This window comes from Ochotona curzoniae, unplaced genomic scaffold (genome assembly GCF_017591425.1).
Source record: "Ochotona curzoniae isolate NIBS_2020 unplaced genomic scaffold, NIBS_Ocur_1.0 contig_43, whole genome shotgun sequence".
Taxonomy (NCBI): Eukaryota; Metazoa; Chordata; class Mammalia; order Lagomorpha; family Ochotonidae; genus Ochotona; species Ochotona curzoniae.
Genome location: NW_024466218.1, coordinates 23659864 through 23676964, shown reverse-complemented (window position 1 = coordinate 23676964; position 17101 = coordinate 23659864). Strand labels below are relative to the sequence as shown.

Genomic DNA, 17101 nt, shown 5'->3' with positions numbered 1-17101 from the left:
AGAGCTCCACTCCAATACTTCTGGAGGATTAAAAAGGAGATATTTTGGGCCCGGCGCAGTGGCGCAAGTGGTTAAGGTCCTCGCCTTGCACGCCTGGGATCCCATATGGGCGCCAGTTCTAATCCCAGCAGCCCCGCTTCCCTTCCAGCTCCCTGCCTGTGGCCTGGGAAAGCAGTCGAGGACGGCCCAAAGCTTTGGGAACCTGCACCCGCATGGGAGACCCGGAAGAGGCTCCTGGCTTCGGACCGGCATAGCATCGGCCATTGCGCTCACTTGGGGAGTGAATCATCGGACGGAAGATCTTCCTCTCTGTCTCTCCTCTCTGTATATCCGCCTTTCCAATAAAAAAAATAATAAAAATAAATCTTTAAAAAAAAAAAGGAGATATTTTCCCTCTTATGTCTCTTACCTTTCATCTAGAAGCACTATGTGCTTCTTAAAAAAAAAGTTTACAAAGTTAGAATATGAAGTTTTCTAATGATCATCTCCGTATTTATTTAATCTATGTACAGAATCCTATTCCAGTGGAAAGATCTTTTCTCTATCCATTCAACAATGATATTCATCTTTGGCACATCTTCTTCCAGATAGCCCTAGAAAATTCAGCAGGTGTAAAGACAATGCATCTGCTTTGGACCTCTGAGAGTGGAAAGTGAGAAAAGAGTTACAAATAGACAGCCTGCATTATTAATGGCGCAGCCTGGGGCTCTCCAGAAAGATTGCTAGAAAATGTCTATAGCTATAGAAGACAACAAACTAAAAACAAAATCCACAGAAGACAAAATCCACTGCTCATGGTCTCTCTACACTCCTCTCCAGGAAAGCAGCAGTTGTGTAGAAGGAATCTTTCTAAACTGCTCAGGACTTTCTGGTCAACATGTAATTGTTATTAGGAGTCTTTTTATGGGTTTCACTCTCAACTATTACTATATAGTATATAATGTGTTAAGTATTATTATATGAGTAAGTTATATAAACACATAGAAAGCAATCTGAGCAGCCAAATCTGAAGCCCTCAATTATTTTTAAAATTCCCTTTAGTATGGCACATTCTTAGGTAGAAAAGAGAAACTATAACATTATAAATGTCACTGATTTTAAAAATTGCAATTTGAACTCTGGGGAACTCTATCACATTTGATGGACAAAATTTGATGCACAAAAATCATTTAAAAAGTTATATAATGTTTACATATGCACATTTTTTTAACTTTCTAAAATCACAAATGGCCTTACTTTTATTTAAAAACTCAATTAACACTTACTAAAAAAAAGCTTGGAAGGGGATTATACTACTGTTTTACAGATGAGAAAAGCATACAAAGTCCAAGGAGATGGCTATTGTTATATACGGACCAACAATCCATTTTACTTTCTTTTTAAAATGCATTTTCTTGGAGACGCAGAAAGATAGAGACAGGAGGAGAAAGAGTGAGAACTCTGACTGGTGGGTTCATTTCCTGGATGTCCATAGCACCCGAATACACAGAGTTTCAAAAGCCAGGACCTGTGAATTCGGTCCTCCTGTGTAGGTGAACGGGACCCAGCAAATCATGCCGTTACTTGCTGCCTCCTCCGCGCATTATTGGCAGGAAACTGAAATTGTGAGTAAGCTGGAACTCAAACACAGATACTCTGAATTGGGATGCAGTCTTACCCAGTGCTGTGTTTACAGCCCTGAGCAGTTCATTTTCAGAAACGAAACTTAATACCACTGGAATTCGAAGAAGTCTAATCATCAGTTGAACATTCATTGTCTAGGTAATTTTTTAGTAAACGGCACATTTATGTATATTTATCCAAAGCTTAAAATTGTTTATGATACTTGATAGTTAGAAATATCTGATATATTTACTACTCCCATCCCCAACACGGCAAAACTTTCATATTATTGCAATGATCACAATGTAAATTTTGATATCTGTATATTTTAAAAGGCCAACTTCTCAATCTGTTAGCTATTTTTCATATCTATTAACTTACTGAGATCATTTTGCAGGGAATAAAGATAATCTGACTTATTTTTACCAAAAAACAATCAGGTGGCATTAAGATTATTTGCTCATGGTTAAACACTGAGAGAACTGTTGATCCAAGCTCAGGCTCATAATTCTATGTTTATTTACCTTTTCATATGCTTGGAATATGTCTGACAGGATCTACTAAAATCATGATCTGACAACCACCATCAAGAGGCAAACACTGTTAGTTCCCTGGGGCCAGAGACTTGTGAAGCAGGCTGATACTGTACCAGTGACACAGGCATCCAAAATGGTCACTAATTCAAGTCCTGGCTGCTCCACTTCTGATTCGGCTTCCTGCTAACTGACTGGGGAAGCAATGGAGGAATGACCAAATGCTTGAGTGCTTGCACCCATGCAGGGGACCCAGAAGCAGCTCCACTTCCCTGGCATTGGCCTGACCCAGCCTCAGGCACTGCAGCCATCCAGGGAGTGAGCCAGTAAATAGAAGATCATTTTGTCTCTTTGTAATTCTGCCTTTCAAATAAAAGTAAATCTTTAAAAATAGAATAATAAACCTCTGGACATGTGTTCAACATCACCAGTGGCAATGCAAGACTGTCCTTCATTCTGTTGTGAATGGGATATAAATCATAGCATTATTTACTATGCCTATTTAATTTCAGTAGGAAATTAAAATTATCTGTAAATATTTACATGTAAACATTTTTTGATCTTCATGGATTCGTGAACATGCATGTGGATTTTTTTTATCATTTGCTTCGATTAAGGACTTGAATTCTATAAAGGATGATTAGTTAAGAGCTGGTATTGTGACTTAATGGGTAAAGTTGTCATTTGTAATACTGGCATCCTATATGGGTGCCAGCTCAATTCCAAGCTACTTCATTTGATTCAGATCCTTGTTGTGCAGTTGGGAAAACAGCAGAAGACAGCCAAAGTTTTTGGATCCCTGCAAAATTTGGAAAAACTATAGGCTCCTGGCTTCTGCCTGGCCTAATCCCAGTAGTTGTATCCATTTGGGAAGCAAACCAATAGATGGAAGATCTCTGCCTCTCCCCCTCTCTCTATACCCAACCTTCCTTCTTATTAGAAAAGCAGATAGAAAGATCTTCCAGGCACTGGTTCACTCCCCAAGTGGCTTCAATAGCTGGAGCTGAGCTGATCCAAAGCCTGGAGCCAGGAGCTTACTCCAGGTCTCTCCCAGGGATGAATGGTACCAAGTGTTAAGTCATGCCTCACTGCCACAAGCAGAGAGCTTTTGGGAAGTGTAGCAGCTGGGACACGAACAGGTGCACAATTGTGATGTGGTGCTGCATGGGAGAGAATCCGCTAACTGAGTCGTTGTGCTGGTCCATATACACACCTTAAACATTAGTGAATAAAATATTTCAGGGTCTCTTTATTGCCTTTAATTTATTTTCTCAGTGAAAACACATGATGTACTGCAAATATAATTCAGATGGCATGTGCTGCCCAGGAAATGGTCTTACATTTTAACAATAGTCTTTTCAACATGAGCCATTCAAACTCCACAAAATGGCATTGTAATTTTCTAGTTATTTTGCAATGGCACATTGTTATCTAATTCTGCTGATTACAGCAGCAAATACCTTACCAAAAAGAGAAAAAATTAAAAACTTCACAAAACTTCACAAAACTCCAAAACCCCCAAATACCAACTGCAAAATATCTAAATATTTGATAAAAGCAGTAGGATTTGCTCTTAATTCAGAACTTCACAAACTGAATATGGCAGCAGATGTTTCTGCTTTGCTTGGAAGGAAGCTATGTCAGTCAACACTTCAGCATGAGCAAGTACCCTCTTGGTAGGAAGGCTCACTAGATGGAGCCAGGTGGGGGTTGTGGGGAAGGTTAATACTCTTCACAAGGTCAGTTAGGCTAGAGACATCCAGATTGAGACAGACTCTAAATTCCAGCCTAAACAGCCCCAAACAGAGCAGCAAAACATCTGAAACTTTTATTTAGATTTTACTTGTTCCCCAGAGAAAGCAAGGTGAGCTGGGAATCAGAAACTTGATTCTTTCTTGCCTACTACTAAAACCTATACACCAGAATTGTTCAATGACACTTCCAAAACAGCTCTTACGATCATTCTAAGATAAAAATCTACCAAAAATTAAAAAAAAAAATTAAAAAAAAAACCTCGACTCAATGATGGAGAATGTAGAAAAAAAGTGAAAGTAAATGTTAAAAATAGGACAATGTTCTAATATATAAATGAATTTATCATACAAAGTTAATGATAGAATGGAGGTTATAATGGCAGCAATCAATGATTATGATAGGATGGAAAAAAATCATCTAATATCAAGAAAAGAGAAAAAATAATTGAAAATGAAAACAAGTCCACCAGAATTTGAGGAAAGACATTTTAGAGTATTGTCCAGAAAGCATGGAACACCAAGAAAACATTACAAGAAATTATCATTTTGACTGACAGCTGGTTCTTCATCAGAAAACAACTCAGAATATAATGAGACATTATCTCTAAAGGTCTGAAAAAAACTATCAATAGAGAACTATACACCCAGTGAAAACACCCTTCAGAAACACAGTGTATTTTCAAAACCACAAAACTAAAAGAATTCTCTGATAGTGGTTCTGCAAAAGGACAGTCAAAATTCTCCCCCCCAAAATAGATGAAAGTTGATCTTTAGATATGAATGAAAAATATAAGAAATATTAAATATCTGGGAGATATAAAAATATTCTTTCTTCTTAAATTCTTCAAAATATGCTTGACTTCACACAGCACAAAATACAGTACTTCCTAATGGGATATTCAGTTTAGGTACCTGTACTATATATCACAATATAAGTTATGGTATGGATGAGAAAGAGACCTGTGTCATTCCAAGTTCCTAGATTTTGCACAATATGCTACAACGTTACTCCAAATACATTATCCAATTTTAAAGGCATGTTTGGTAGCTTACAGAGCAATACCAATGAGCAGGGATCAGCAAATTGGTATTTTATAAAAGGCATACTTTTACATCAATTACTAACAACAAAAAAAGTAGTTTATAAAATAAGCATGATGCGGCTACAAGATATGGGGATATTAGAATGCAGTCATGTTTATTTATTTGTGTATTTCTTCTAGTTGCTTTCACAACATAAGGCCAGAATTAGAAACAGAAAAGACAGGATAAGGTCTAGAAAGCTTAATCTATTTCCTGTTTCATTGTAGAAAATGTTAGCTGACTGCTGACAAGATATAAAGTGTTATAGAGGATTAAAATATCATTGTAGTCTAGAACTGTATCTCAGAACCATATTGCGTTTATTCTCTTTGTAGTAATGTTATATTATCATAAGAATTGATGAGGAATATGCTGTACTAATTTTCATGCATTTGCTGTGACTGAAATTTAATATATTAATAAATTCTTTAAAAATTTCAGATAACCAAGAAAAGTTTGAAAAAGAGACATTTGGAAAACAAAACAAAAATTAGTGATGAGACAGAAGAGAAAAATTAAAATATCAGATTTAAATAGATGAGTGGAATGTGTATGTGTAGGGAAGATTAGAAACACATTTCCAGTAGCATGATCCAGTCGCAGACTTCTGAGAGATAAACTTCGAATACAAAGCCCTAGGTTTAACGTAATAAATGAAGACACACTATTTGAATGATGAGACTTTAGCAGCTATACTAGTAACACATAGAGCCGTCTTAAAGACCAAGAACATTAGCAGAGAAAGACATTCATAATGCTAAATGAGGTCATTTGCCAAGATGACATAACAATGATGAACGTGAGCTGGCACAGTAACAGACCTTCCAAGTAAACGAAGCAAAAAAAAAAAAAAGATGGAATTAGGAAACTGAGGTTTTGATGTCAAACCATAATAATTCATAGGACTGTCAACATGTTTAGCAAGTACATAGATGATCTCAGACACGCTACTAATGACCTGGATCCAGCTGATGTTAGCCCGCCTTATTAACTGATACCTGCAGAACACAGGGCATTTCCATTCATATATTTATATATTTACATTTAGTAGAAGTGACAGTGTTGGTTCATAATCAAGTCTCAAAAAATTAAAGATACTGAAGTCAGTGTTTGCTCTCTGCACATGCTAAATAAACTGAAAATAAATAACAAAATAATGAGGAAGAATCTATTGTAGAATTTCAGCCATGTCCTAAATACCTCTGAGGCAATAAAAAAAAATCACAGGAGAGATTAGAAAATGGTTTGAACTAAATAATATGAATATAAAATACTAATTGGCGGAATGAACCAAATCAGGATTTGAAGTAACATCAGTGGCTTCAGATATTTCTACATTTCCACTATAATAAAAACAGGAGTGAATGTGAGGTACGCAGTATAGGTCCCCACATCACCTGAATCTCACATCTGAGACCCAGTTCAAGTCCTGGCTACTCCACTTTCATGGAAGCTTCCTGCAAATTCACATTTTGGGAGGCAACAAGTGATGGCTCACATATTGGTTTCTTGCCACTATCTTGCTTCATTCTCTGTCTCTTTCAAATGAAAACATATATCTTTTAAATGTAACTTTGATCTCTTGTACTCATGCTCATTTTGTGTTAAGTATGTTGAATTACATTGGAATTTCTTTAAATAAAACCTTTATGTTCATCGTATCTGTCCTTTGTTATAATATTGGACATAACATAACTATTAAGGACTTCTTGGCTATGTTCATGAAGCCATAATTAGCTATTATTTTCATTTGTTACTTTTATCTACTTATCTTTTTATTAGAACGATACTGCCCTCACAAAAACAGTCCAACAATGTTCACTCCTTCTCTAATAAGATCTTTGTGAGGGGCCCAGCATAGTGGCGTAGCAGCTAAATTCCTCACCTAGAATGCCCCAGGATCGCATATGGGCGCGGGTTCTAATTACAATCAGTCACTTCACCCATTGCCACAATATTCATTCTGTAAAACTTACTCCACAAAAATTAAACAATTAAACATTCATTATAACAATTTCTAGAAGGGTCAGAAGGGTAGGTAATTTCTTCAACCTGATTAAACCAGCTGTGAAAAGCTACACTTGGCAATCTGTTTCATGTAAACAGACTCATCCCCCTCTTAGATCCAATGCAAGACAGCCTTTCCAACACTGCTTTCCAACCAGTTTCTGGGATAGTTTAACCACTGTAGTAGGTGAGAGAAAACGTAAAGGGTACAGACAGTAGATATTACATATACAACTGGTCCTGCTTTATTTGATAGGCTTGCTTTTATGGAAAATGTCCTAGAGTCTACAAAATGAATAAAATGAACAGGTGATTTGAACAGGTGTTAGGATTTGAAATCAACATTTAAAAATCTGTTGTACTCTTCAATAACAGCTAACATCTCGAAAATAATTTTAAAAATAAAAAAGTGCAATATTTATATATGTTGCAGGAATAAATCTTGTGAGGGTACTTTAGTACCCTTTCATTAAAATTCTATGAACTAATACTGGTTAAGATGAAATTATAAAAAACACAGTTTCACGGACAATTATACCTGTTAAAAACTCAAAGTTACACAATTTATATATAGCTTGTTATACAGAAAGAGCACCTCAATAAATAAATCAATTAAAAGAAAATACAGATGAATAGCTTTTCAAAAATGGTTTGACATCCAGTTAACCCTGCAAAACAGTACCAGGTTCATGTCATCTGCCTCTCTACCCTGGGAACATCAAGCATGGCAGTGATTGAGCTGGTGTGGTACCAAGACAGAATTTCAATAGATTCCTTAGAAATCACGAATAATTCAACCACTGGATAACGAAGCTGTATGCCTATATTAAATAACTTATCTGCTTAAGTCAGCAATATTAGCACTCAAAACCTTCCATTTCCAGTTCTGAAGCAGGTCAGTAACTGGAATCTAAATACCGAATGACTATGCCTGATAAACAAAATGTTGCTTAGATGTTTAAGTCATCCCAGAGAGGAAAGATTTATGAGTCAATTATAAGGCAAATAGGGTTTTATATAAATAAATTTAAAATCCCAAACGTGATACTTCAAGTTGTGACTGACCCTGTGTTTAAGTAGATTACAACTTTATTTAATTCACTTTTAGTTGAACAGCTGTCATATAAGTTCTTAAGACATAAACTGTCTTCCTATTTTGCATATATGACCAGGGAACTTTGTAATTCTAGAGCACTGAATACAAAAATAAGAATTTATAAATATGTTTTCAAAAGACAACAATGAAACAACACAGGCCTATTTTAATGCGCAATAGAATGAATTAGAGCAATTAGTGGTTACAACAAATTCTTAATCTATAAATTTACAGCTTAATGTATGCTACACACACCTTGTGTTAAGAGTGAAAACAGTTTGAAAAAAATGACAATTTGCATAATCATGAGGATGCTTAATGAAAATGTTAATTGCTTTTTCCTATTTTATGTAAAACACAGAGCTATGTTGAAAAAAAACGGTAACTGGTTGATACATGTGTTTGTACAATTTACCTTGCTAGCCACATTTTTAAGCATAGATGCACAAGCATCAAGCAGATGGTTCATTCTCCATTTCGTCTTTCACCATTTTCTGGCTACTCTGATGTAACACTGACAAGGGTATTCTTTTCCTTCTTCTTTAACAGCACTAATCTTCCACACATCTAAGTTTTATTAGATCAGTCTCCTGAAGAGATTTTTCTTTTTAACAAAAAACATCATTATCAAGGAATGTGGTGAAGCCATGCACTTTGTCATCATCGCCTTCAGAGCCTCCATCACGTTGTCATTGCCAGGTGCCTGCGTGTTGCCTCAGGAGCCTCCCTCGCTCTGCCAGCCCAGCAGTACCAGGAACTCGAAGAGATGGCGCTGAATAATGGATAAGACGGTGTCCCCTGACACAGGTTTGATGCCCATAAAAGATGAGTTTTGTGATTTGTTTTTACATCCAAATTCAGAGATTGACTGAGAGAATATTATTTTTAAATGCCACACTAGCTAAAATTATGCAGATTTTTTCAGTAGGCGCTTCTCTTATTAGTGTTTGAAGCAATTATAGAGAGAATGGGTCAGTACAATTTTCTTCCTGCATTGAGAAAACCTTTCCTTGGTACTGCATTGTAGCTATTCAAATTCAAATCAGGCTTCTCATGATGAAACTCTGCTTGTGAGAGACATTGCAAATAAGTAACAAACCTCCCCACTCATGAGGTTGGGTTTCCAGATGGGTCATTGCACTTCATTTCAAATAATTCATATAATAAGTCAACAAGTAGAATCAACTTGCCTTCATTTTATGAGCATTGTTTAACTCATTGGTAGCCTGACATAATTCATATGTTTCTCTTATTTCTTTATGTTAATAATATAATCTCACATCGTACAGGAAATATAAATGAATATGAATATGGATATCAAGGATGTCTAAATAAACTCATTTTCTATAAATTCAGACATATGACAATTGAAGTCCTGTTATTATTCAGTTTACGTAAGGCGGCTGAGCCAAGCATTATAAGAGAAATAAGAAAAGTCAGAATGGGAGGGAGCAGAGATGCCTGTAGGGGAGAGTTTGATAATTCCGATTTACTGTCTTGACTAAAAATCCCTTTCTTCATTTTGCCATAGCGCATAGTTTTATTTATGAATATCACGAGGGAAAAGGAAGGTAGTGTGACTATGTCATTCAAGATTAAAGAAAGCATTATGAAATACTCAGAATAATAATGATGAAAATTGAGCCAATGGTTTCAGCAATAATTGAGACTAGAATTTTCCACTGACCATGGGCTGGGAGGTGGGCCCCCAAGCACTTTTTCCACACTGTGACACATGAGCAAGCACACATGCCATGGCATCCACCTATATGGATCTCTCTGGATTCCATTCCCCACATCCAGAGAGGGATTCCCTTGGATTAAGGGACTCCCATCTTTCTAAGAGAGAGGATCTCCAAAATCTACATGAAACAAATGGAAATAACACTCCCAAAGACAAAATGAAGAAGCAAGATAATTTCAAATAAGACCATTATCACATGAATAAAAACCACAGCTACTCACCTAATCTCTCAATGGAATAATATCGCTGCTTACTGTCCACGCGCACCGTCTCAGCGTAAGGGCTCCCAACACCATATCCAATAATGTAACCTCTCACCACGATGTTTGGATTCAAAGGCGGGGTCCAACTCATGATTATGCAGTTAGTCTGGGGTCGCACATGAAGAGAGCTTGGCTGATCAGGGACTTGGGATTCTAGGATTCAAAAAGTATAATCAGCTAATCGTCTAGGAACATGTAGCATGACAAAACTTCCTGCAGAAGCAGAACTTAATATTATATTTCACAACACTCAAACAATGCATTACTGATGGTCCAATCCTGTTTTTTTCAGGGTGTGATATGCTTTACATGCTTGATTTGACTGAATTCCTTCCCACAGTCATGGTAGCACAACGCATTTTTAGTCCAATATTTTCTCCCCTATTCTTTTCAATTATGTTGTTCTTTTGTATTGTTAATAAAAGGTAGAACAAAATAAAATGTAAGACTCATAGAATGGGAAATTGTCAAAAATATTTTGCATGTAATAATGTACCTAGAAACAAACAATAACAAAACACAATGCACTGGTCCTTTCTTAAGAAATGATGGGGAGACCAGTTCAGAGACTCGACCTGTTGGGAATAACTAGGATGGCAGTGGGCCCATCATGTATTACTTCTATGTTAAAAGCATTTTTATTAAAGAGAGTGGCCATATTAAAATTACATAAGATTTGGAGCTGTGCAAATATGATTTGAAATCATGTCCTGTTATTTACTGTGTGTCCTCAAGAAGTCATTTAAGTTTTCCATTGTATCTTTGACTAGTTGGGATTCTAAATGTTGATGTACTTCAAACTTGACCTTTAGAAGTAAAAAGTGACATTAATATCTATACTGGATACACAGTAACCAGAAGACTACGAAGTTTTTACTTATCGAAAGTCCCTCCTTCAGAATAAAGTTACCTAAAGTTTCACATGGTGTCCTCGACTTAGGTGAGTTAGAGAAATCTGTATGCTATCTTGAAATACACTTTCTTTCAATTGAGAGTATGTGTCAAAATTAACACATTTTAATAACATTTTGATTATTGTATCATCACTCTTTTCTAACCCTGAAAGAATTGTTTTTAGAACACTAGTAATTAATTAACAAATAGTTTACACATAACCTATTAGGTTTAAGACAAAAACTTCGGTACTTATGAAATTCTGGGGACAGGGACAAGCAAATGGAGGACACAAAACCTGTCATGCTGGAGTTTATATCCTAATTGGAAAGTAGGCAAGAAAAAAGGCAGTTATAATAAATAATGATAAAGATTTCAATAGGTCAAATAAATTCATACGCAGCCTAATTGAAAATACGATAAGTCTTTTGGGAAGAAAAGGAAGAACTAACGTGGCCATCCAAACTTCAAAGGTACAGTACGTTCCTAACAGTTCCTGGGAATTAATAGGCATAGACATTAGCGATTTGAACCTTCATCTGAATTACGGTCATTATTTCTGTCCCAAAGGAAATTCTCTGGAGGTAATCTACGCCAAGTTATGCAAGGGAATGTGATGACAAGAGGTCATATTACAATGGATTTTCTCCTTCGCATACTGTGAAACGCTGAGGCAATCCCTCCACATTCCCTCCCAATGTCCCACATGCACACAGGTAGCCTAAGTGACAGATTGAAATGTGAATTTTATGGGCCCGGCGCGGTAGCGCAAGTGGTTAAAGGTCCTCGCCTTGCACGCCCAAGATCCCATATGGGCGCAGGTTCTAATCCCGGCAGCCCCGCTTCCCTTCCAGCTCCCTGCCTGTGGCCTGGGAAAGCAGTCGAGGACGGCCCAAAGCTTTGGGACTCTGCACCCACGTGGGAGACCCGGAAGAGGCTCCTGGCTTCGGATTGGCATAGTATCGGCCCGTTGCGCTCACTTGGGGAGTGAATCATCGGACAGAAGATCTTCCTCTCTGTCTCTCCTCTCTGTATATCCGCCTTTCCAATGAAAAAATAATAAAAATAAATCTTAAAAAAAAATTTAAAAAAGTATAAAAAAAACCAAAACAAACAAAAAAAGAAATGTGAATTTTATTCAAGCTTTTAAAGGAATTTCAATACTAACAGGATTTGAAGATTGTAATAAGCCTATAGCGACAGTTTTCTAAAGATGCATTTTTCCTCCACGGATAACCCTTTGTGAGCAAAAAGGGACAAGCTATCATTACCTGCCTAAAGTAGCCCGAGACCTAATATGCAAAGGCATCGGAAAAAAAATCATGTCTCAAAATGTGAATATAAACCCTCGCAGCAGAAGCACAATATTTGTGAAGTATTTTCTAGCATAAACCCTAAGTAAAAGAAATAAGAGGTGAAAGAAACGGATCAATCCTTTTCAACCGTATTCTCACCATGTGCCCTTGAACTCAAATGTGTTCTATAAAGTAACTCAGTTGAACACATTGAACATTTTGCAGCAACTAACTGAAGACAACAAATTAATCTTACATTAAGAACTCTAAGTAATATTCAGATCTGCCACATCAATCATTTTTAAAAACACTGAATGTATAATGATGGCAACATTCAACACTTTTTAGAATAAACAGAACACATATTGAAATATTCTCAAAAATTGATTTCCAACATACTTGTACAAACTTCTGGAAGTTAGCATGCATAGTGTCTTCCTCACTGCATCTTTATATTTCTTTTTGAAAGGTAAAGTGGCAGAGAAACAACGATAAATCTATCTTCTGGTTCACTTTTCACATGTCTACCACAGCTGCGCTGGACCAGGCCCAAACCAGAAAGCAAGAACTCAACTCAGGGCTCACATGCAGGTGGTACAAACCCATGTCTCTGGGTCATCTCCAGCTACCCTTCCAGCTTACATTAGATCCCAGCTGGGATCAGAAGTAGAAGACCACAACAATTTTAAGAGGGGTTGTATCTACTATGTCTAAATACATTCTCTTTTGGAACTTTAAGCATATTATAGTTATGAGCAGGTTAACTAGCTTTTGAAGAAGGGGGATTGCTAGCAAATTAAGTGATGTGAGTATTCTTTATTTTGGTTCTAAACCAGAAACTCATTGCTCAGAAGTATATGAAAGATTTCACAAATACCTCTAGGAGAGTATTTGCATATGGGAAGCACTGAAAAGTATCAGAGAAATTGCAGAGGTATTTCCAAACTAAAGAATTCATTTAGCCTGAACTATTCAAGTCAATGAGGTCCCACCATTCTACTGGAGTTGGAACAGTCATAACAACCAAATCCACTGATATACTTGATTATACCATGGGATTTTGAATTCTTCCTTGGTTGAATTTGATTCTAAAGAACCTATGTTATTCTTTGAACAATAAACATAGGTTTCCCTAATAAGCAATATTCACCTGCAGTAACTAGAAAATTTATTAACCCTTGTGACATTTGTTCAATTACTGTGTCTCTTCTATACTCTAGTCACTGTTTTAGGAACTGGAAATACAGTGTAAACAAAGAAAAAAATCCCACAAAAAAGAAATTCATGACATGTGGATAAGTGCTGTGCTTACGGGATTCATCAAGGAAGCCCTCCTATTAGAGTTTAAAGTGCAAACAAGACAGGTAGACATCAGCATGGGGAGCTTTGTCAAGTGCAGGCAGTAACTGCTGCAGAAGTCATCCCACCAGGAGGAGCAAAACTTATTACACCTACAACATGGAGGGCACACAGTAAAAAAGGATTTGCAATACAGTCAGTTTATTAGGGGGTACATGGGTCAGTTGCTGTAGAAAAAAGTATGGTAGTTCCTCAAAAAATTAAAAATACAATTACCATAAAATTTTGCAATTTCTCCTTTGGGAAAATGGGAACTCAATGCCATGATATGAGTGAGCTTCGAAGATATTAATGCTATGTAAAGCCAGCCAGTTTTAGAAGAACAAAGCTACTATGATTCCATTCACGAGCTAACCTTAGTAGTAACTCACAGAGGAAGAACGCCGTGGTTGCTCCCAGAGACCTGGGGAGGAGTTGGCAGTCCTTGCCTGCTGGGGATAAAGTCTCAGTTTCGATAGATAAAATGTTCAGGAGATGGATGATGCTGATGGCTATCACTCAACACCATGTATTCTCCTTCTGCCACTCAATCACACATTTAAAATGGTTAAGATAGTGCATTTTAGGTTATGTCCATACTAATACTTAAAAACAGAGAAGGAAGGAACGAGAGAGAGAGAGACAGATAGAGAGGCATTGTGAGGCAAAGTAGGGTAAGTAATAAAATCCGATCTTATTAAGGAGAATGTCTTGAATGGTTAACTTTGGCAGGGGAAGTGAACTATGATTGATCGTGTATTTTGAAAAGTTTACTGTCTTTTTAGGTGAAAATAAATTAGAAGAGAATTCATGGAAAGGGAAAAGGAGTTTATTTAAAAAAAGTTTTTTGTTTTGTTTTACATTCAATTGCATGAGATTTCTGGTGATAAGAGAGAGAGATTTGGACAGTTAGGAGTGACAGCCAGTAAACTATGCAGTAGATTTGAGTGGGGAAGGAATGAAGAGACACATTTGAAATAAAGGTCTGGAGAAATAATGACACTTGGATGACGCAACATCAGGGCATTCTGCCTGATACTGTAAAATCTGTGCTCACCAGTCACATCTGTGGAGACACCAGGATACTTGGATATCTAAGTCTGTGGGGGTTCTTTAGAGGTATCAATTTGAAAGGCAAAGTGAAAAGGGTTTTTCTGCTGGCTGATTTTCTCCTGAAATGATGCCAGCAGCTGGATACTGGCTAGGTTACATACAGTAAGGAGCCTGGAATCCCATTCTGGTCTCTTACATGGATGGCAGAGGATCAATTACACAGTCCATCTTGTACCACCTTCCTGGATGCATGAGCAGGAAGCTGGATGGAAATCAAGTAGCTGGGACTCATAGCCACACTATGAAGTGGGATGTTGACATCCTAAGACACAGCCATGTCTATTATGCTAAAACATTAGTTCTGACATTTGAGGTCGTGATGCAATTTTATGGCCCGAACAGGGATACGGAAGCCATCGGTACACAGATGGCATTTAAATATATATGAATACAAATATTATCTGGGCATTGTGAAAATAAGTAAAATATAGTAAGATGTTATTGCTCTGCTTAAAATTCCTCAAACTATACTATAAGGCCAGATCCTTGGAGATGGTCTAAAAGGGCCCCTTGGAGTTGATTAATCGTCCCTACACTTATGTCTCTGATGCAACCTGCTATTGTTTTTCGCTTCATGCTCCTCACTCCTGCAAGCAGCTGCCCAGGGCGCACTGTGCAGTCTCTCAGACATGCTCAGTTCTCAGGGCATTTGCATTTACTGAGCCCCCATGATAACTTCATGATCATTTTTATCTACTTTCACAACCTCTGCAACTCTAGCTCCTATGAAGGCTCCTAGCTCAAAATTATGTGATTAAACTCTGTATAGTGAGTAGGATCAAATATTTTTATATGAGTTTAAAATACACATACACACATACATATCAATCCATTTTGTTCAACTCTTTCCATAAGAATTATAAGGCTAAAAGGAATAGTAGAGAAGTTAAGTAGAAGAAAAATGATAGAAACTTCTTTTCCTCTGGTGGGCAGCAGTCTTAGGTGCTGTCAATTCTTGCTAATGAGGATGATCATTGCTGTGTTCCATCTGCTTTGATGCAGCTGCCAAGCAATGTCAGGCAGCAGGTGGTTTTGATAAATTCTCATGTATTTGTTCTCTATTTAGCGCACAGCATTTTATGGGTTATTCTGCTACAGCGTCAAAGGCACTGGAAATATCCACACTCTATCTTTCTAGGCATTTCTGACTTATATCAATATGCTCATTTCTGTTGGCAGGCTCTGGTCTCTCCAGTCAGCATCACTTCTCTTAGGCTACTCACCCTGAACCTGGCAACTCAGCGGTTTATTATAGGGGATAGTCACTTATGTTCATTACTGAACTTTACTTGGCATCGTTAACCATTCCGCTCTTACCACTTATCATAATCTGCTTTTACGTATTTTAAAATGTATACATAGCAAATCCACCCCATAAGTGGTTCTACAGGTTTTTATGTAAATCATGTACGACCCAACACCCCACTACATGCCCAAACAGCTCCCTCAGCTGCAAAATTCCCTCCTGCTGCCCTTCTGTGGTTGGTCTCTTCCGAGCTCACTATCAATCTAGATGGAGAACTTTCATTTCTCTTCCTTCTATGAATGAAATCTACTTTCTTCTAATATCTTCCTGTTTATCTCCAGAGTTAAGCTATGTATTATCACATAGGTTTTGCCTTGTTCCTAATAGTGATTAAAATGTACGTAGACCTGTTATGCATAAATTAAATGTCAATTTCACTGATCCCTTTAATAAATCAGTTTTTATGCATCTCTCCTATGCATTTTATATTGCCTCCTTTTAAAAATTTTTCAATGTTAAGAATTATAATTTAACCTCATTTTACCTTTTTGTTTAGTAACATTTCCTTTTCATATTAGTTATATTCACAAATATTGTCATTTTTAACATTCATTTTTAGTGTTTATTTGAAAGGCAGAGCAATAGAGATAGATTGATAACCATCCACCTGCTGTGTCCGCCCCTCCCCAAGCCCCAGAATTGGCTGCAATAACTGAACCAGGGCCATCTCCACCCGGAGGCCAGAGATCCATGTGAATTTCGCATGTTGCTGCTAGACCTCGGTACGTGAACATCACCTGCTGCGTCCCATGAAGGAAAGTGAATCCCAAGCAGTAATGGAGTTGAGAAACACTAAGAGGTAGCATCTTAACTCTCCACCCCACAGCACCTTTAGCTGTATTTGTCTGCCTAGTATTACTATTTTTTTACTGCTCCTGGAACTGGGGAAGGTAAATAGAAGCCCAAAGAAAGTAGATGGCTATGCTATCAGTACTTTTACAAGGAATTTCCAAAGCTTCCCCCGCCTTATTATCACAATAATACATGTTAATTTTGAAAAAAGTTTCCCAAATATAAGTTAATGGAACTGGTTGATCCTGCCTTCCTGTGTCCTCAGTGGCTGATACTGATAG

At 37.2% G+C, this 17101-nt stretch overlaps 1 protein-coding gene across 1 annotated transcript in view; it reads right to left on the bottom strand.

Annotated features, from left to right (window-relative positions):
• Positions 1-17101, bottom strand: part of DCC (DCC netrin 1 receptor) — an 891673-nt gene that overhangs the window by 124810 nt on the left and 749762 nt on the right. The window contains exon 15 of the mRNA XM_040984736.1: positions 10041-10235. Within this exon, the coding sequence (XP_040840670.1) occupies positions 10041-10235 (195 nt within the window). The remainder of the gene's footprint in view (positions 1-10040; positions 10236-17101) is intronic.